At 37.6% G+C, this 19,382-nt stretch overlaps 1 protein-coding gene across 1 annotated transcript in view; it reads left to right on the top strand.

Annotated features, from left to right (window-relative positions):
* The window catches only part of phf21b (PHD finger protein 21B), a 103,984-nt gene that overhangs the window by 72,201 nt on the left and 12,401 nt on the right, over positions 1–19,382 (top strand). Inside the window, exon 5 of the mRNA XM_088923429.1 lies at positions 16,859–16,951. Coding sequence (XP_088779555.1) covers positions 16,859–16,951 — 93 coding nt within the window. The remainder of the gene's footprint in view (positions 1–16,858; positions 16,952–19,382) is intronic.

Here is a 19,382-nt window from a genome sequence, read left to right as displayed (position 1 = left end):
AAAGGCCTCAGCTATTTGACATGGCTGTGGTATGGGGGTGAGGTGGTTAGCTGAGGACTAAATTTGTTATGAACTACATTTCATGGCCTTTAGGTTTGACAGGCTTCTAAAAAACCTTTCTATCTCAGAATATTTTAGTTACTGTCTTTCGTGGTTTGTATGAACTCTTGTTTTGTTTTGACATTCCTATTGTTTTTAAATGACTAATACCACTATGTAGCAGAATGCTAAAATGCTTATAAAGTTAGAACAATATATACACAATATTCATTGATGATCCCTGTTGAGTATTATTTCAGCTTCTAAACCCTGTACACTAACTGGATGTGGAAAGCATTACAATTCCTGGGATTCATTAGATGCTACGCAGAGATGGGAGGTGGTGATAGGCAGTGCTCTTTGTCTTTCATTTGTTCTGGGTGGCTATCAAATACACCCACAGCTTCTCTTTTGTAAGACCAGCTTAGCTAACTTCCTCAAGGGTATTTGTTAAAAAGCATTGCCTTTGTTATTCTTCAAAGAATAACAGACTGAGGTAGAATTTTGAGTGAGATATGTTAATGTGTTGCAGTATAAAACTGAAAAATGAAACAAGACAAAAGTGATGTTTAAAGTGATATGTGTGAAAAATGCATTGATGTTGAAACCTGTTAATAATACCACTGCTGATTACAGTTTAAAAATATTGGGCATATTTGTGTTTTTAATGTTTTGTCTCCAAGAGTCTGTGTGACCCAGATGGACCCAGGAATATGCTTTCTTTTCCAAAAGTAGATGAATTCCAAAAATGCCAAATAGCTGATATGTAATCTGCTTGATAATGACAAGTTGTACAGTAGGAATGTTGGATTCTTTTAACAAAAAATGACTAAAAGCCTATTTTGCCATTTCTCCTTTATTCACTGTATTGTTTAACTTCAGCTGTTCTTTAACCTTAGTACACAATGTCTAGTTGGTTCACAGACTGTCAGTCTAAACAATACAGTATGTATATACATTTGTAATTTTAATTCGCAAATACAAAATATTCCCCAAATACTTAAATATTACAAACATTGAAAAATGGAACGCCACCGTATTAGAACATATTTTAATTTACATTTTCTGGAAATGTATTCTCCAGCCTCTGTAGTTCTTTGTATTAAAAGGTTAATTGAAAAGATAGGAGTCTGCAGAGGAAGATAAATTAAATTTAAAAAAAATGTCTTGCTTTGTAAAGGATGAATAATATGCTAGTACATTTAATGTACTTTTTGTGCAATTAGTTCGAAGTACTAACAAACTACTGCCTAAATCATTAAATAAATTCACAGCAGAAGTAAGGTTACAAATGACATGAGGCCATTTGGCCCATGGAGCCTCTTTGGTAGTGAGTAGTTAATTGATCCAAGGATCTCATCCAGCCCTTTCTTGAAAGATGCCAGAGTTTCAGCTTCAACAACATGACGGAGTAGCTTGTTCCAGATTCCCACTAGCCTGTTCTTAGTTTTAAATGCACTTCCATGTAATTGATCCCCCAGAACGGGGCTTGAGCCCACTGCACTAAGATTAAAAACCTCATGTTCTATCAACCAGCCAGCTCAGCAGCATACAGTATATAACTTTATTAACAATCATGCGTCAAGCCATTTAGATGACTTTTTAGGTTCTTCAAATTAGAGTGTGTAATGCCAATGTAAAAGTCATACAAAGCAACTTGCTTAATACTGTAGATTGTGGATTTTAGTTTTGGAAACTAAATCTAAATCGACTATGAAATTGATCATTTGGAAAACTAAAAATAATTTGCAATGCCCTATTACCTAATAATGCTTATGCCTCCTTTTCACTTCATGCTACTGTACCTTAGAGGTTTAACTCAGCGCTCTTGATCAGGACAAATTCCATGCTAAATGCAAAATCTCAAACAGAACCTGGTAAAAAAAATTAGGACTTCTTTTGTTTTGGAAACAGAATTACAGAATGTAATTTTTGTAAAAAAATTTACATTGAAAAACTTGTACTACAAATAGAACAAAATTAATTCAATTTGTTGATGAAACCAGTAAAACTTAGTGTTTTTGTGGAAACTAAAACATCCAATTGTTTTTCCTTCTAATATATCAAAACACTGGAAACTTTAGGTGATTTTTGCTGACTAATGGCTAATTCATGACTAACCTGGTACCTTTTTTTTAATTAATGGTTGTCATGTTTAGTTAGTTTCACAGAAAAAAGACAGAGATGGCTAGACCAGTGAGATCTGTTTTGAAAGTAAACAGTGCTCCAACAGTTATCATCAAGGGCTATATACAAGAGTCAAGAGTAAATCACTAAATGTCTAATTTAAACCTGAAATGATTTATTAAAATCAATACTTGATTACACGATTTTGTTTTGTGTTGTAGGAAAAAGAAGTTTTCTGAAAATTAATGAAATTGTCCGTAAATAAAGCTGCAGTGAAATTTTGGTAGCTCCATTTGTGAAATAATGGCTGTCATGTTTATTTAGTTTTAAAGAAAGAATAGAGACAAAAAGAGACAGAAACTACAGCACAGAGTCCAGCACTGAGACTCTGCACTGAGAATAAACAGTACACTACCAGAATACAACAGCTTATAAACAGATATCGTTAGCAACAATATTTAGTGTAGTATAAGAGATTCGATTCTTAAATGCCTAATTGAGCACTTAAACCAGCTATGATAACCGGGTCTACACCTTCTCAGATCATACCGGCTTTAAAAAGAGCAAACATAATTTAAGAAAATGGGACTTCTTAAGCATAAATGAATTAGTAAGGAAATTATTCAGGCACTGTAGAAAATAAACAAACATTTCATTTTACATATGACAGACAAACAAAAAGTGTTTCGAAATGTCTGAAATAAGGTTTATGCATACAATGAGAATTGAAGGTACAGAGAGGTGAAAAGGTATGTGAACCCCTTGTTTCATCAGCTCAGTTAAGGGAATGATTTGAATCAGTTGTTTAAATAGTTGGGTAGATCTTGGGGGCTAAGTTTGAAAGGTCCCATCTGATATAAATATATATCAGATCATATATATCAGAAACATGGTGAGCTTGGCCTTAACCAGACAGATGTGTGGAAAGAAGTCTCTCTGGAATCTAAGAAAATCTCTGAGGACCTTAGAAAAAGAGTTATTGATACTCATCATCCTGGAAAGGGTTACAAAACCATTTCTAAGTATCTGGGGCTCCACCAACCACTGACAGACTGTTACAACGTAGAGAGAGTTGAAGACCACAGTTGCTCTACCAAGGAGCAGTCGTCATCCTTAAATCTCTCCAAGAACAAAACAGAAAATCATAAAGGAAGTTACAAAAAACCCCAGAGTTACATTCAAGGAACTGTAGGCTACTCTCACCTTGTCTAATGTGACTGTTTATGACTCAAATATCAGAAAAGGACTGAAAAAGAAGGGTGTTCATGGAAGGATAGCAAGGGGAACAACTTTGCTCTCCAATAACAAGATTGCTGTCTGCCTGAGCACACAGACGATCTACATAGCTTCTGGAGCAATGTTCTCTGGACAGGCGAGTCAAACATAGAACTCTTTGACTTCAATGAAAAAAATAATGTTTGGCGAAAAACAAACACTGCTTTTGAACAGAAGAACCTGATCCCAACTCTTAAGCATGTCAGGAGTGTGATGTTTGAGGCTGCTTGGCTGCCTTCTGGACTTGGATGTTCTGGCTTGTGTTCATTGACATGAAGGAGAATGTCTGGCCATCCCTCAGTGACCTGAAGCTGAACCGAAAGTGGATCTTACAGCAAGACAATGATCCTAAACCAACAAGCAGATCTACAAAAGAATGGCTGCAGAAGAAGGAAGTTCTGCATTTTACAATGGCCTGCACAAAATCCACGTCTTAGCATCCCGTCTCTACTCCAAAGCTCCCCTTCTGAAGAGCCACGCATTGGATCCCAGTCCTCTGAAGTCAGGACAACCGTGACAATCGAGAAGTTGTGGCAGGACCTGAAGTGAACTGGCCATGCAATGCAGCCCTCAAATGTCACTGAGTTGAAGGAGTTCTATAAGAAGAAAAGGCCAGAACTCCTCAAAACCAATATGAGAGATGCAACATGGTTCTAGCAGTTATTGCTGCTCAAGAAGGAGCAACCAGTTACTCAATTCACTCATACTTTGTCACACATAGATATTGAATGTTGTATCATTTGACCATAAATATTTTAAAAACGTATCATGTTTTCTGTGACCTGTTTCATTGGGTTAGCTTTGTCCATTAGCACTTAGATTCTAAGATCTAATACATTTTTATGTTTCAAGTATGTGAAATATTTGACAATCCTCAGGGGTGCACAGACGTTTTCTTGGCATTATATCAATTTCCTCTACAGTTAACAAGAGCTATTCATAGATACTTAACAACAAATTGACATTTAAATCTGGGTAATCTAGTGTTTACATGTTTAAAAAGCATTAGACAACATAATCATTTTAAATTGCCTTATCATGAAATACGATCTCCAAACGGAATAGAAATGTTGAACAGAAGAACCTGAAAAAAAAGGAACCTTGAAAAAAAAGACAGCCGCATTTCCAATATTCTTATTACTTGGAGTCATCACTGTGAAAAAGCACACATAAAGTTGGTATACCCAGCTCTTTCAGTAAAATGCATCAATTGTGTAGCCTATATTACCTAAATAGTAAAACATTGACAACTAAGAAATAAATTACTAATATTTCTTTTATATTCATAAGCTTTGTAGGGAAGGAGTAGGTGAGGAAAAGCATTGAGGAATACATTTAATTTTCCTCTGCTTAGGAACCCTGCAGCAGTACACAGGTGGGCTACAGCATGTTTGCCACTTACATTTATGACAAAGTTTCATCATTATTTAATTGTCATAAATAAATTAACAGTCCAATATAAATTGAATATGTAGTTTTTGAAATGAATCCATGAGTTCCTTGACAAAGATATGTGCTGTGATGGGAAAAATGAACGTGTTCCTCAATCAAGATGGAGTGAAAATAGATGTGAGAGAATATCAGGGATCTGTGATCATAATGTAGGAGTCATTGAAGGATACTTAGAAGCTGTACAGGTGATGTTAACATCAAAGGTTAAACATTTTGGGAAAGCAGGATATGATGTTTGAGAAAGGCAGAATGTGTCACACACGGCAGAAGTGGAATCAGTAGAAAAGGGAAGCTGTTAAAAGACATTCTGCTTGAAGTATAGTACAGTATATATACTGTATACACCTCAGGAATAAGGAAATCAAGGGCTAGAGAGTGGTGACTTTCTACAATATAAATGCCTTAACAAATTGATTGAGAAAAAAATCTAAAAAGGCAGATTATAAAATGCCTAATACAGGGTCTTTTAAAGACATAGGTTAAAATGAACAGAAGAAATTGCAAGCACAGGTAAAAAGGATTTTAGAAAAGACGAAAGTCTTTGCACTCTTGGATGGAGTCTAAAATAAATAAAAATGAGAAATATCTAGACAATGGAAGGGAAATGGCCGATGTATTAAATGAATATTTCACTCAGGTGTTTACCAAGGAAAAAATAAACAGCATGCCTCAGGCAGAGGAAAGAGAAATCAACATAATGCCTCAGGCTGAGGAAAGACAAAAATCGACATTAAATTGTATTAGCATTAAAAAGACAGAAGTGGAACTAGAGGCACTTAAAATGAACAAATCCCCAGGCCTTGATGATATTCTACCAATTGTTTTTAAGGAAAGAAAAGATGTTACTCAAAGATATTCTCAGTGATTGGAAAATTGACATTTAAGTACCAATCCCCATAAAAAGATGGTGGTATAATGTTATGAAAACCAAGTAATTATAGAGCAATAATTCTCACTTCTTTTACTTGTAAGGTTATGTGGATAATAATTAGAACTGAAGTAGAACGTCATCTATATGGAAAGAGGATTCAAGGACATAGTCAACATGGATTTAGAAAAGATAACTGATTTGTTGGAGGTTTTAAACAAACAGTAATAGACATGAACAGAGCATACGATGTGGTAAATGTAGACTTCTAGAAGGCTTTTGATAAGGATAAAGGGTAGATGGAAAGTTCACAAATTAGAGGTGAGAACTGCGAGTGTTTGAATGGAGAATGGATAATGGGAAGAAAACGGAGTACAGAGGGATGAAAGCTCGAATTGCAGAAAGCTAATTTGTGGAGTACAAGAGGGATCTGTATTAGGACTACTACTTTGTTTATATCAACAAACTACTAGATGGGGGGTTGGCAACTTGCGGCATGCATGGTATTATTGGCACTTGCAATGAACAAGGAACATGCTTTAAAAGTCTAATAGCCAAAGAAAAAATTGAAAAAACATTACAAACTATACCTGACTGTTCTGTTGTTCTCTACAACATGCTATCCAATGAGAACTCTTTGGTGTAGAAAAAAAATATTCACTTGGTTTAATGATTGCATCCTTTTTAGTGGAAATAGCCTATTATTTTCACAGGAAAGCTTGCTGTCTTTGACACTGATAACTTTTTTCACACTTAAGTGTAAAGGCAAACATTGGGAAGGTTTTGGCATACTTTGTGCACTGTCTCGATGCAATTATTTTCTGATGGAATAACAAGGTCAAAACTACCTTGAAATTTGGGTTGCATTTTGTTAGCTTTCAGGGTTTCCAACATTTTGGCCCGATGTTTTCTTTTCTGATTCAATCAGACAGCTTTGATACCAGCGACATGGATTTTTCAGTGTTTCACTGGATGAGTGCTGAGGATTTTGAAATGTACCACAGTAAAGTTGGCTTGAAGTTTGATATTCTCTCGATTTTCACTTTTTTGGAATTTCAATAGCATCTTAACAAAACTACCTAGAGACTTCTTACATTTTGTTGAGGGACATGTTTGAATTTCATTACAGCTCCCACTTTATCATTAAATGCCTATTTATTTTTGATTAGCATTTGGATCAGTAGACCACTGTGAATAAATATTTTTACACATGAAGTCTGTTCTTTATCCTTCCCCTAGCTGGTTAACAACTGACAGAGGCTTAAAGTGTAAAATGTGTAAATCAGGGGAAAGGATCACACTAAATGGAAAATAATTTACTAATTATTATTATCTATTAGATATTAACTTAATATTTGTCTTAATCAAAATGTCAATAGGGCTATTATTGACATTTAAAAAGTATCAATTGCACACAAATCTGTGAAAACAAGTGCATGAGTTTACTTTTGGCATGTCCCTTCTGAAAAGTTGCCTAGATTCTGGTGTAGTTAGTGAACTACAGAAGTTTGAAAATTATACCAAAAATAGCTAACACTATAGAAAGTTCAAAGGAAATTTGAAAAGGGAAATTCAAAACTGATCAACAAGGCAAACACCTGGCAGATGAAGTTTATGTACATAATGTAGAAAAATACATAACATACATTTTATACAATTACATGCATTATGTGCATTATCTGATTGCACATAATCACATTATGTGCATTAATTATGTGCATTATGTTGCAAAAATATAAACTAGAGATAGAAAACAGGAAATTTTTTAGCTTGAAAAATGTACTGTCCTGTATCAATGGTCAACGCCTGATTGCGTGGAAAGGTACACTACAGCTATACTGTACGATCATAAAAAGATGATAATCCCCTTTGATAATGTCCAAAATAATCTAAATAAATAACGTGCTGAAAGCCAAACTAGTAATGTAATAGTGAGGGAAAAGAATTCATGCTATGCACGCAGCATTTAGTGTAACCTTGCTTCAGGCAAGATATTAAATGCTTTTGAAGAGAAATGTTTAATTATCTGAACTATACTTGGCAATCGGGGAGCTGAGACAGTCAGCTGAACCGTCTGCCTGAACGTGGTCTAGCAATCCATGGGCAATGCATAAGTTTCAGTTTATAATAGGTTGAGATCCAAAAAATTAAAAAAAATATAGGACAAACGCACACAAGAAAGTCCTCACAGTGGAGACAGGAGACTGCTCTCTTCTGTCTGCTTGTTCCAAAATTTGTTGAAGAACAAATGTTCGGTACACACACCTCCATGAGAAACTTGTGAACTAATGCTATTTCATAGGTTTTACAGGAAAATTCAGGCCAATGTTTTATGCTATATTAAATAAGCTAAGGTATATTACAGAAATCTGACACTCAGAGAGTGGATAGTCAAAGAAAAGGTCAAATTAACACAGGAAAGAAATGTAAAAAACACTAGAAGAACTAATCTCATTTACAATAGGAATCCTAATTGTTTTGTTGTTCTATCTTTGATAAAGTGACTGATTAAATGACATTCTAAGTATAAGAATGTAAAATTCAAGTTTTAGCAACAAAAGTTTATCAACAAAAACAACTAAAAAGCTTAGAATGCATTTATGCCTTATTATTTTATACTTAGCGTTTGTATTTAATCAGTTTGGAATTTATTCTGGGTTTAATTTCTTATTATTTTATAGAAAAGCCTTGGAACATTTTTTTGGTCTTTTTTTTTTGTTCATAAAAATAACCGGGAGAATCTCCTGGCTTGGACATTAACCCTTTAAAAAAAAAGTTTTTTGATGGTTTCAAATCAAGGAAATAAATCTGAAACTCTTTTTTATGTTTAGAGGAACAGCAGCTGGCTACATCTGCAGCTATTGGAATAAGTTCTTCCTGCTGTATGTATGTTTTTCTAGCTTTGTTCCCTCAGCGGTGAAGAACATTCACAAGGGGTTTTAAAAAAAGGAAGGGACGGTCTAACAGAGGAGATGGCGTGTTAGTTTGATCATAGCTTGTGGACACCAGCATTCCCTAAGCCTAGTTACCCTGTCTCCTCTCCAGCTCTCCTCACTGCATCTGTGCATATATATGGGGTCAAAGGAACTTTTAATATTCCACACACAATAGCGTTTAAAATCACAGCACAATTTAAAAGAAATTGTGGGTCTGTTGCAGAATTCTTGAATGTGCCTTTGCTGATTTGTTCAGTGGGGTTCAGGAATGAAATCACAATGAAGTATGAATGATTCCATAGCTATACCTTCACAAAAAATAATGTCCCTTCACTTATGACTTGGTTTACTCATTTCACTTTTTTTCCGAATATGTTTTTTGTTAACCTTTTTTTTTTAATTGCAAAAGCATGTTATCTTTGTTATACCCACCCAATCAGGAATCACAATTTTTCGGCTCTCAGCTGCAATCCCCACAAATGCACCCAGGTAAGACTGTAATAATAATTTTAACAATGTAAGATTAACATACAGTGCTTTTGATGAGTTAGGCACTTCAGTGGGCTGTTTATAAATAAGGTTGGATGAGTAAGAACAAAGAAATATAGTTAAGTCAGATCATTGCACTGCTTTTTTGTTGCCAGTTTTTTTTTACCTGAAAATACAAACTGCACAAAAATTCCAGGTGTCAGCATTATTTTTCTAGCTTGTTTATGAATATAGAACAGAAGGTAGGTGTGACCCCAAAGTGTGAAGAAAAGCAGCAAAGCATTAGACTCAGACAATCAGGTTTAGTCAGGTTTTGTGTATACAACAAATTGAATTTCAGTATTTATAACCCTTCTAAGCCACCGTGGATAAATCAACTTAATGAATAATAAGCATAATAACAATAAGGTACAGTGATTTTTCTAAAGGATGTTACAAACCATGACAGTACACATATCTATTTTCTTTAGGGAAGAAGCACAATGTTCATAATAAAGCAGAATACACTTTTTGCTACTATACTCCTCACATCCTGTGCCCTTATACCTTATTGACCTTGGGTGTACTCTTATTGTTTGTTTGGGGTTGGAATCTTGAGCTGTGGACAAGGAACAGCTGAATGGGATACTTAGATCACTAGTAATTAAATAATTAAATTATTAGATAGGCTGAAAGGATTCCTCTTGCTTATATTTTTTCTTATGTTCTTATAACTCATTGGTGAGGGAGTGCAAAAGAGTGCAGTTCCACTGCTCCAGGGTGCATTATTAATGGAACACAGCAGCCTGGACAATCTGGACCAACCTCCACCAATGCTTGAACTTTACCAGAGCGACCAGCTATCTGTTTGTGCTGACTGCCTTGATAAGGTCCTGTTGGTCTTCTGCAACAGTCGAGGAACAGTGTTCACTACTGTAATGAGGGCTCATTATTTGAATCTGCTGCTTTGGCTAACTACACCAATTCCTCATTTTACAAAAGGGACGTGTTCTCCAAAAGCAGTTCACTAAATGAAAAAGAATTTCCTGTTAATTAAAGACAGCAATTAGAGATAATACACATATTAAGAACGGTAAAGCATGGTAAGTCTTTTAGTACACACAATTATACATGGAGTTTAAAACAAAAGTTGTTTGGGAAGGGGTCCAACCCTAATCTCCCCCACTTCCGCCTACCTAAGAATTAATATTTCATTTTTCCATCAGTCTCTGCCCCATCTTTTCCCACACAGCAGCTCTCTCACTCATCCCTCATTAAACAGGGTTCTTATAGTCCCACCATTACGGAGAGTTTCACCAGGCTACCGAACAATGCTAATTTAAACCCACTTGACATGCAAAGATAAAAAGGACCAAAAATGGAAAAAGCAAGCAGTGTTATTTGACATGGACAGGCGATGATTCATTCACTGGTAGAAATTGATGGCTGACCTTCCAAGGTAGATGACTTAGGAGTCACTGGGTGTCTCGGTTCACAACTCACACAGATGGCTAAAGCTGTAAGAGGGCTATCGTGCGACAAACGATCCAGTATGACAACAAGTGAAATATTCAAAATTCAAAAATGTATTAATGCATACTGGAAAAGGGGCACTCATTTTTCAAAACCTTTAACACAGAATTAATTAATCAAGCATTTATAAAATGACAATTTCATATAACTGTATATATCCATCAATTTTCTAACCAGAAAAATCCAGTACAGGGTTGAGGGGGAGCTGGAGCCTATCCCAGGAAGCAAGGGCACTAGGCAGGAGAAGGATACATGCTAGGCACAGACACAAACACATACACACTCACACCAGGGGCAATTTCTCCAGAAGCCAGTGAACTACCAGTTAACTTTGGACTGTGTGAGGAAACCAGAGCACCTGCAGGAAACCCATGCAAACACAGGGAGAACATGCAAACTCCCCACAGATAGCACTCCAGAAATTGAACCCAGAGCCCCAGCGTACTGACGGTACCATCCATGCCATGCCTAATGGAGCCCAATTTTCACCAGCACCTCCACTCCACAGAAAATGCTTCTGAATTAGGCCATGAGCAAGCTCATGCACCTCAGCTCTTTGCAAATAGGCAACATGTAGGTAGAAAAGTTGTATTTTCTGCAAATTTAAACATATCTTTGTGACATGCTGCTTTGTACTTAGAATTTTCACACAGTGTATTATTTCTTGAAGAGGCAGATATGAAAACTACAGTAAATCCTTGAATTTTTCTGTGATGGACGTAGTTTCTTCACAGTTTGTGAGGATGCTGACTGTTTGCTTTCTTCTCTTACATATAGTTTGTTAGCCTCAAGTAGCCGGTCAGTCAGCTGAGTCCTGTCACAGTTTCCTGTTTTTGTTCGTATATCTTTCCAGGTGCTGCAGGATTCGTAGCTGAGATGCCATCAATCGCAAAATGTGATGCCGGTTTTGAAAATGGGCATTTTAACCATCTTTTTAGCATGATTGGACAGTGCATTCCTTTCAAGAAAATGAAAGAAACTGCCAGTGCTGAAGTGAAATGGATAAAAGCTGGGCTAGAGTGCAATATTAATACACTTTCTTCCATGCTAGTAATTAACAGACTCTCCGAATGGCGTGGTATTCTCAGCTTCAAGCCCCCTCCCTCAAAAAAACATGTGCAAACAGGCTTCTCTATTGAAAAAGGGTAAGAGAGCGGATGCTAATTGGCATTCTGTGTGCTCTGTGGAGACTGGAGCGCTGGAAAACAGACTTCAACGCTGCCATCGGTGGTAGTAAGTGCTGCAGTCAACATGAGCTCTAAAGTTGCATTCAGCTGCGAATAGCATTTATAAAAGGCAACCCCAAGGTTGCTTGTTGCATTCAAGGAGCCTAAATGAATGTGCTTTGGTTAAAAAAGGCAGCAATTACTAAAATGAATGCCCTTTCAGTGTAAGAATTTTATCTTTGCCGTTGCCATGGGAACAGGCCCTTTTCTCCCTCCCCTCACACAATGGAACTCCAGGATTTACACACTCTGCAAAAATCTTATTGATATCGGGTTTACATACAGAATAAAAGTTTGATTTATTTTTTAGCACGAAGCTCATAATAATAGCCAAGAAAATCATTTATCCCCAGTCAAAAAATGTAGAATTTGTCTTCCAGGGCATTTTACATTTTTTTTTCCCCTGTTTTTTCCTGGGTCATTATCATTCATTTCACTTTTTATTCTGAACAATGCATGGTCTTTGGCTACTTTATTTGAATAATATTAAAACCCATTTCCTCTGTCAATTGTTATGTCAGTATTTTTATATGAAACCTATATTAAAAGCAATGGGGTATGTGAGCTACCACCTGACTGGCCAGCAATATGTTTTTCTCCATAGACTGCATACATTTTTATTAAAGAATTGCTCACTCTCTCAAAAGGGCTTACAGAGTTTGTTTGAAAAGATACCCCTGTTGTTGTAGCACACTCACACAGCTAAGTCCTTTGATTCCATATGTAATTTCATTCTCTAACTGTACCTTACCTTTTGCATTAAGTGGATGCTAACCAAAAAAACATTGTCAGCAAAATCCATCAAGTATAACACCATTACCAAAGTACTGATACTGCATGTATCACCACTTCGTGTCAAAAATCCCATGTAATTCAAAGAACCCTTGCCTGGGCCCTTATATTGTCATACTCTGGCATACCTGCCTTTCATTCGGCTGCATTCATACAGTAATTGTCTGAATAAACTGATTATCGGAGTTTGGAAAGGCATCAAACTGGATTGGATTTCTCTGGTGACAAGAAATGATAGCATAAATCCATGAAAGAAATCACTAACTTTTTTGTTGTTATAGAATTGATGTTCCTGGATACTGAATGTTTCTTTAATCTGTTTTATCAGAAAAAAGCTACATACGGTAGCCGTTTTGTTATTTTTAGCTACAGCTCCATGTTACCGAAGTAAGAGGCTATGTCTATACCTCCAGCTGTGTCTAGAGGCTAAAACCACCTTCTTAAGTATTTTCTATTTAATAAGGATGATCGTGTTTTTCTACAGTGCTACGAATCTAAAGCACGGACAGATTATTCTTTAGAAATAAACTAAAGAAAATGTCTGAAGAATTTTTTGCCATGCTTCCTTCGGGGTTGGTATTTTTACTTGCTTTGCAGTGTAAGCTCCTGGTGCGTTTTCATCGGTACCTTTTGATTATGTGATGTAACAACCAGTGAAGGAGCAGGCGGCAGGCATCATGTAACTGTCTCCTCGTATGCGGTGAGAAACCAGGGAGTGGGTTTGGAGTGAGGATGTGCTGGAATGGCCATAGCTGTATATAATTATCACAGGAGAGGGTGGAATCAGAAGAGTCACCTTGGCAAGGTCAACGACAGTGCCTTCTAATACAGTCGCTCGGTATTCCCTGTACAGCATTTTATATCCAACACTGGTTTGTACATTAGTTAAACAGAAAACATATGCTGTACTACTCATAAAACATTTAACTATAGCAGTCTACTTCTAATTTTTGTAGAGCTTGTTCCACACAAATTGCCCCAAGGACATGCATCAGTATTTGTATAAAATACACATTAGAGCCAGTGTTGCTCGCAGCAGTCATGCAGCTTGTCAGCAGGTTTAGTAGGGCTTTGTTCTAGTTATGGTACTCCAAGTCTGATCTGAATATTGTGTGCTCATACATCTTGGGTACTTTCATGTCTCGAGTACCATGTCGTGCAAGCTTGTCCGCCGACTGGCATACTGGAACGACCGCATTTTCTTTCAGTCTGACCGGTTTCTGTCAAGGTTTGTAGTAAAATGTACGCTGTTTCTGCAAACAGCTGGGAATTGAATAAAGGCCTTTGGAAAATGCTGCCGCTTATGATACAGGGCAGCAAAAACGCCTTTCAGTCTTGCATTAGAGGCATATAAAACAAGCTTGGATTAGGGCAGAAATCACTTAGCTAAGCCCTTGTTGCTGAAGCCAGGGATGCAGCATAAACTACAAGTGAGCCCATTGTTTTGATTCTCAGGTAATGTGCTTCATATACATACAGATTTTCAATAGGCAGAGCTGCAAATTAGATCATTACATTCATAATCTTTGTTAGTCTGTTGTTTTAAGAACCAAAGGACACTGGAAAGAAGTGCTTCCTATGCGTAATTCTAAGTCTCCCTGCACTCTGTTTTCTAGCCTCCCTCTGATGTTGGTCTCCATAAAAACTGATATGTTTTTACAGAAAATAAACATATTGCTGATATAGTTCAAGTAGATAGCTGCGTCAGCATGCGTAGACTGCAAAGGAACAAGTTAAAGGTTTATTCCACGTTGAAAAGAGAAGAAAGGAAACACAACTTTTCGGCTGTGGAGCCTTCTTGCTGATATGTTTTTGTTTACGGAGACGTTCATCATTTGTACACTGTTGTTTTCACTACTGTGGTTCCAATTCTGTGGTCTTCTCCATCATTTATAATAATAATTATGTACATATACAAATGTACGCATAAGCGTAGCAAGGGCTTGCTTCCCTTTGGTGCCTGGCTTACAGCAGTCCTGTTCACGTGGCTTACAGAGGACTTTTCCTAAAGCTCTAGCGGTAGAGTTCCTCAGTGGTCCGTAGTTAGGGGAAGGCCTCCATATTTTAATCTACAGGAAAAAAGCAGTTTCTCCTGGGCAACTTGATATATCTTTCTGACCATTTTTTCAATTACTGTTAATATTAAAAATTATAAAACGGAGTTTGTCCTCCCAAATTATGAAATGCTCAACTGAGAAGTTGTAAAAAAAAGGGGTCTGAATCAAGGAACGAGACAGCTCCCAGCCCCATTCCTTCTGTATATCACTTGACCTGTAGTGTATACATACTCGTTTATCAGCATTTTTGGCATGATAACCTCTCGCGCAAAAGAACACGATCTTCTTCCTGTCTCCTTCAGATACGCACTTTGGAGCACATATCCTTTCCTCCCACAGAAGTCGCGGAACGATTTAATTAAATACGTTTTCTCTTCAGGTATGCTGCCAGCCGGGAGGCCTAGCTTTCCTCAAACTATAAAGTGGCTTCCAGCTGAACAGCAATATCTACTGCCAGTGATAAAAATAACACCTTCAAAACGGGATTGCTGTTTAAAAAGGCCTGGAGTTTACATCAAGTCTTGTTTGACAAGTTATGAAAAGGAATGCGCAGATGGTGTAGGAAGATTTCATTTTCGGGAATCAAATTGAGACTGGAATCCTGTTGTGTATTCCAGAGACACTTATCATGTATTTAAGGAAAATAAATGTAATCATTCATATACATATACTGAGTATGTGTTCAAGTAGCTGAAATGCTAGAGGAAGATATTATGATAATATTATTTCACCTGTGCTCTTTTGTGCTCGTTTGTTTTTGGTAACAAATCATTTTATGACCTACTTTTTAGTGATTTGAAATAAGAGTCAGAAAATCTCTGTGGCTTCTCCATGTGTAGACATTTCACTTCGGATGTCCAATGAAATAATAATGTCAATACTAAGGTGTCATTGTAGAGCCTGGCACATGGCCTGAATTTCTGGTGAAAGGTCAGAGTGAGGACCTGTGTCAGCATGCACGTTGCAAGGAAACAGGCAGAGGTTGTGCTGTAAAAATGCAAGCTTTGTAGAATTTCAAAATTTGTCAAATACCTTCTCTAAGATAATTAAGCCAATAATTCAACAAGATTTGGAAATGTTTGTAAAAAATCTTCTGCAAGCCAGTTTAATGATGATAATATGTTACAGAGGCAGTGAAAGTAAGAGTCACTTTTCACAAATAACTTTTGTCGACATGCTGTTGTTTTAGTAACATGGTGTGTCTGATGTGGAAAAAAATGTTCCAAGGCTGAGGTAGTTCTTACTGAAGAGCTGACAACACAGCAATAGCAGTCCTATTAATTTCCTAAGTGCAGGGCACAAAGTAGCAAGTTCTGTCTTTTGAAGTGTAGCCTGCAGCCGTTAAAGGATGCTAGGCTACTTTGCTGATTATTTCTTAGTTATTTTTTTCTTGTTTTGGCTTATATTGTATCTCAAACTAAGCATATAAACATCAGAACATTCACGAACAAGAGGAGACCATTTGAACCTTTTATTTTTTTTCTAGTCACTAATTACTTGGATCTAATCCCACCATTTTGTGAAAGAAACCAGAAAAGGGTATTCACTTCTATGGAATTCATTAAGCAGAAATTCATAAAATGAGGATTTAAGAACACTATATATATCCATCAATTTCATAACCACTTTATCCAGTACAAGGTTGTGGGGGAGCTGGAGCCTAACCTGGCAAGCAACAGGCATAAGGCGGGATACACCCTGGACAGGACACCAGTCCATTGCAGAGCACACACAGACACAAACACAAACACGCACACACAACAGGGCCAGTTTTCCCAGAAGCCAATGAACCTACCAGTATGTCTTTAGACTGTGGGAGGAAACTGGAGCACCTGGAGGAAATCCATGTGAACCCAGGGAGAGCATACAGACTCCCCTCAGATAGCATCCCTGGGGCCCAGCACTAAAAGGCAGCAATGCTAACCACAGGAAGAAAATATTTTTCATTAATATATACGTCATATGACAGCTGGTTTTATAATATTAGTAAGTAATAGCAAGTCTTGCATCAAATGGTTTTCAAACTTAATCGCAATCCTTCTGGAGGACATGGCCTGTTGAACTGCTTGTGTTTGTCCTCCACAGATGTTGGGAACTATCACAGCCGTGCCCATCAAGGTGCCTCAGGTCAGCTCGCTGCACCGGCTGGCCGGACAGGCTCCCACAGTGCTACCTCAGGTAGGTACAAACCTTTCAACACAATCTGCATTCACACGGACAACCCCTGCAATGATGTGGTGACACTTTAACACAAGTGTCTACACCTCCCCCCAGGTTTTCGTGCCATTCTCTGGCTGTTTGCTTTGCCTTCCAAGTCTTAACATTTGCATGTGAACTCCTGCACTCTTTGCCAGCCAGTGTTGTGTGCCTGACCGGTGGCTTTATGGTTACTACACCCCTGTCAAGAATTCAAAAAGACAAAGGCAGGTAGAGGAGCAGGGAACTCTGGGAATCCTGGGCCCTTTTAGGAATTGAAAGAACAACAATTTAATATATTGTTCTGTGAAGGCAGATGGGTGAGGGTAATCCCTCTTCAGGAGACCGGGAAGAGAATCACGAGTCCTGGTGACAGAGGTGAAACGATCATCAGGCCTTTATTTCAGCTGTAGTTAAGGCATCATACAGCAGCATGAGAGGAAAAGTTTTTCTCTCCTTTTTCTTTCTCTACCCATTCCCCTGGCAGAGCTCTCTCTATAGACAGATAACAGAAGTTACAGTTCTCATTCCCACACAGCCCCCTCTCCCAGCAGCTGTTTGACTTTCCTGTCTCACCTTTCTGTTATCAAAAACTTCATTTGTATCTACCTGCAGTCTGCGCATTATCAGACTCGCAAAGACATATTCACAAAAGAAGCATTTTAAACATAATCACCTTTTTACAGACATGTGAACATCGGTGCTTCAAGTACGGGCAAAGGTTTCAAGTGTAATAATTGCCATAATTTTCAGATGATCAAGGTGTTACATAAAACATATACAGAAACAATCCTTCATCTGCAGGCATTGCGATGACCTTAAACACACATTCAATGTCAAAGCATTCTTGAGTCTTTCTGATAGTTCATAGTTTATTCTGTAACTGAACCAGCACCTTGCTAAACATTAAATTTGTTTTTAAACAAAGTAATGTTTAGTTTCCAGTGCCTTCATCATTCATGCAGTGTTTTCATTATGTGCAGTCCTATTTGCGCCCAGATTTCGGTGTCTGTTTTGAAAGCCTTTTTGGTTTCAGCATTACAAAAGCCAGCTGAGAGTGAACTTTATGTATTTAATAAGTGGTTCAGATTTTAACACCCATGTTTTTACTTGGATACAACAGGATTGTGGCTGAAATGCTTACAGTTACATACTGTAACACAGAAGTGATAACTGTTGGTAAAATGGACTAATAGCTGCCATCTACCACTTTATCGGGGCTCTGCTAATTCCACTAGAAACATAACACCTCCTTCCCCCAACCTGGAGGCAAACTGGCCTCCAAGAGGACTTGCTTCTTTGTAAAACAGAGTGTTAACTCAGTTTAGTGTTTGCAGATAAGGCCCCAGAGTATAGTCGTCATATCATATCACAAAAGCAGAACAGACATGACTCAAGGGTCTGACTTGATGGAGGCTGTGATATTAAAAGGCAAAGGTCAGGCCAAGCTCGTAGTGTGCCGGTCAAGCTACAAGAAGAAACCGTACTGCCCAGTTTCCTTCAGTCCCACTTTTTGATAGCTCTGACAAGAAGTACACCATTCAGTGTAGAAGACCTCGAACAAAGGGAGTGGTAACCTAGCCCCCTCCTTCCTCCACTCATATCTTTCCCTGGACACTTAAGCCCCCCTCCCCCGCCAGTATCCAGTGACGCCACTAGCTCAGAGGCAGAAGCATCGGATTGCACCCTAATGCACTCTTATGTGGCGAACGGAGGAAGTGAACCATGATGGAGGGCTGAATTTTAGGATGACTGAGCTTAAAGGTGATGTTCCCCTGGTATTAAAATCAATTACCCAATCGCTTCAGAGTCTTACTTGCCACTCCCTTAACTGCTGTACAGTTCCTTTATCCATTACATAATTTTTACTGTGTAAACCTGGCATCTCATTCAGAGTGACTATTCTGAAATGTAAATAAAAGTCAATGAACACACTTCTTAACCGTGTAAATATGCAGTAGCTCTGCTAAAGTCTTGTTTTCTCTACTTTCAGCTGGTTCCAAGTCATTCATGCAGTGTTTTAATAGTGTATGGTTCTATATGAGCCTGGACTTCAGTGTCTGTTGGTCCTGTTTTAAAAACACTCATAGATTTGAATTCTAACTAATTGTGTGCGTGCAGGAAATATGATATTATGCCAGACATTTAAGTAGGAGGCAGCTTCAAATACAAAAGAATTGCTCATGACTGGAGGAGATGGGAGAATTTACCTGTCTCCCTGTGAATTTCTATTGCATATTAAATATTTTCAGGTGTCAAAGTAAGGCTTACACAACCTTTGTACAAGTAGCCCATCTTACTTTGAATACATGATTGCCATTTGAGGGAACACATTTCTGTGTAGTCCAATTAATTTGAAAATATGTTTCACATTACTTGCTCTACATTATTAGTACAACAAGCCCTTTTTATG

Source organism: Atractosteus spatula, chromosome 8 (assembly GCF_055471065.1).
Source record: "Atractosteus spatula isolate fAtrSpa1 chromosome 8, fAtrSpa1.hap1, whole genome shotgun sequence".
NCBI classification, from domain to species: domain Eukaryota; kingdom Metazoa; phylum Chordata; class Actinopteri; order Semionotiformes; family Lepisosteidae; genus Atractosteus; species Atractosteus spatula.
Note: the sequence above shows the minus strand (reverse complement) of the source record. Positions and strands in the feature narration are given on the sequence as shown.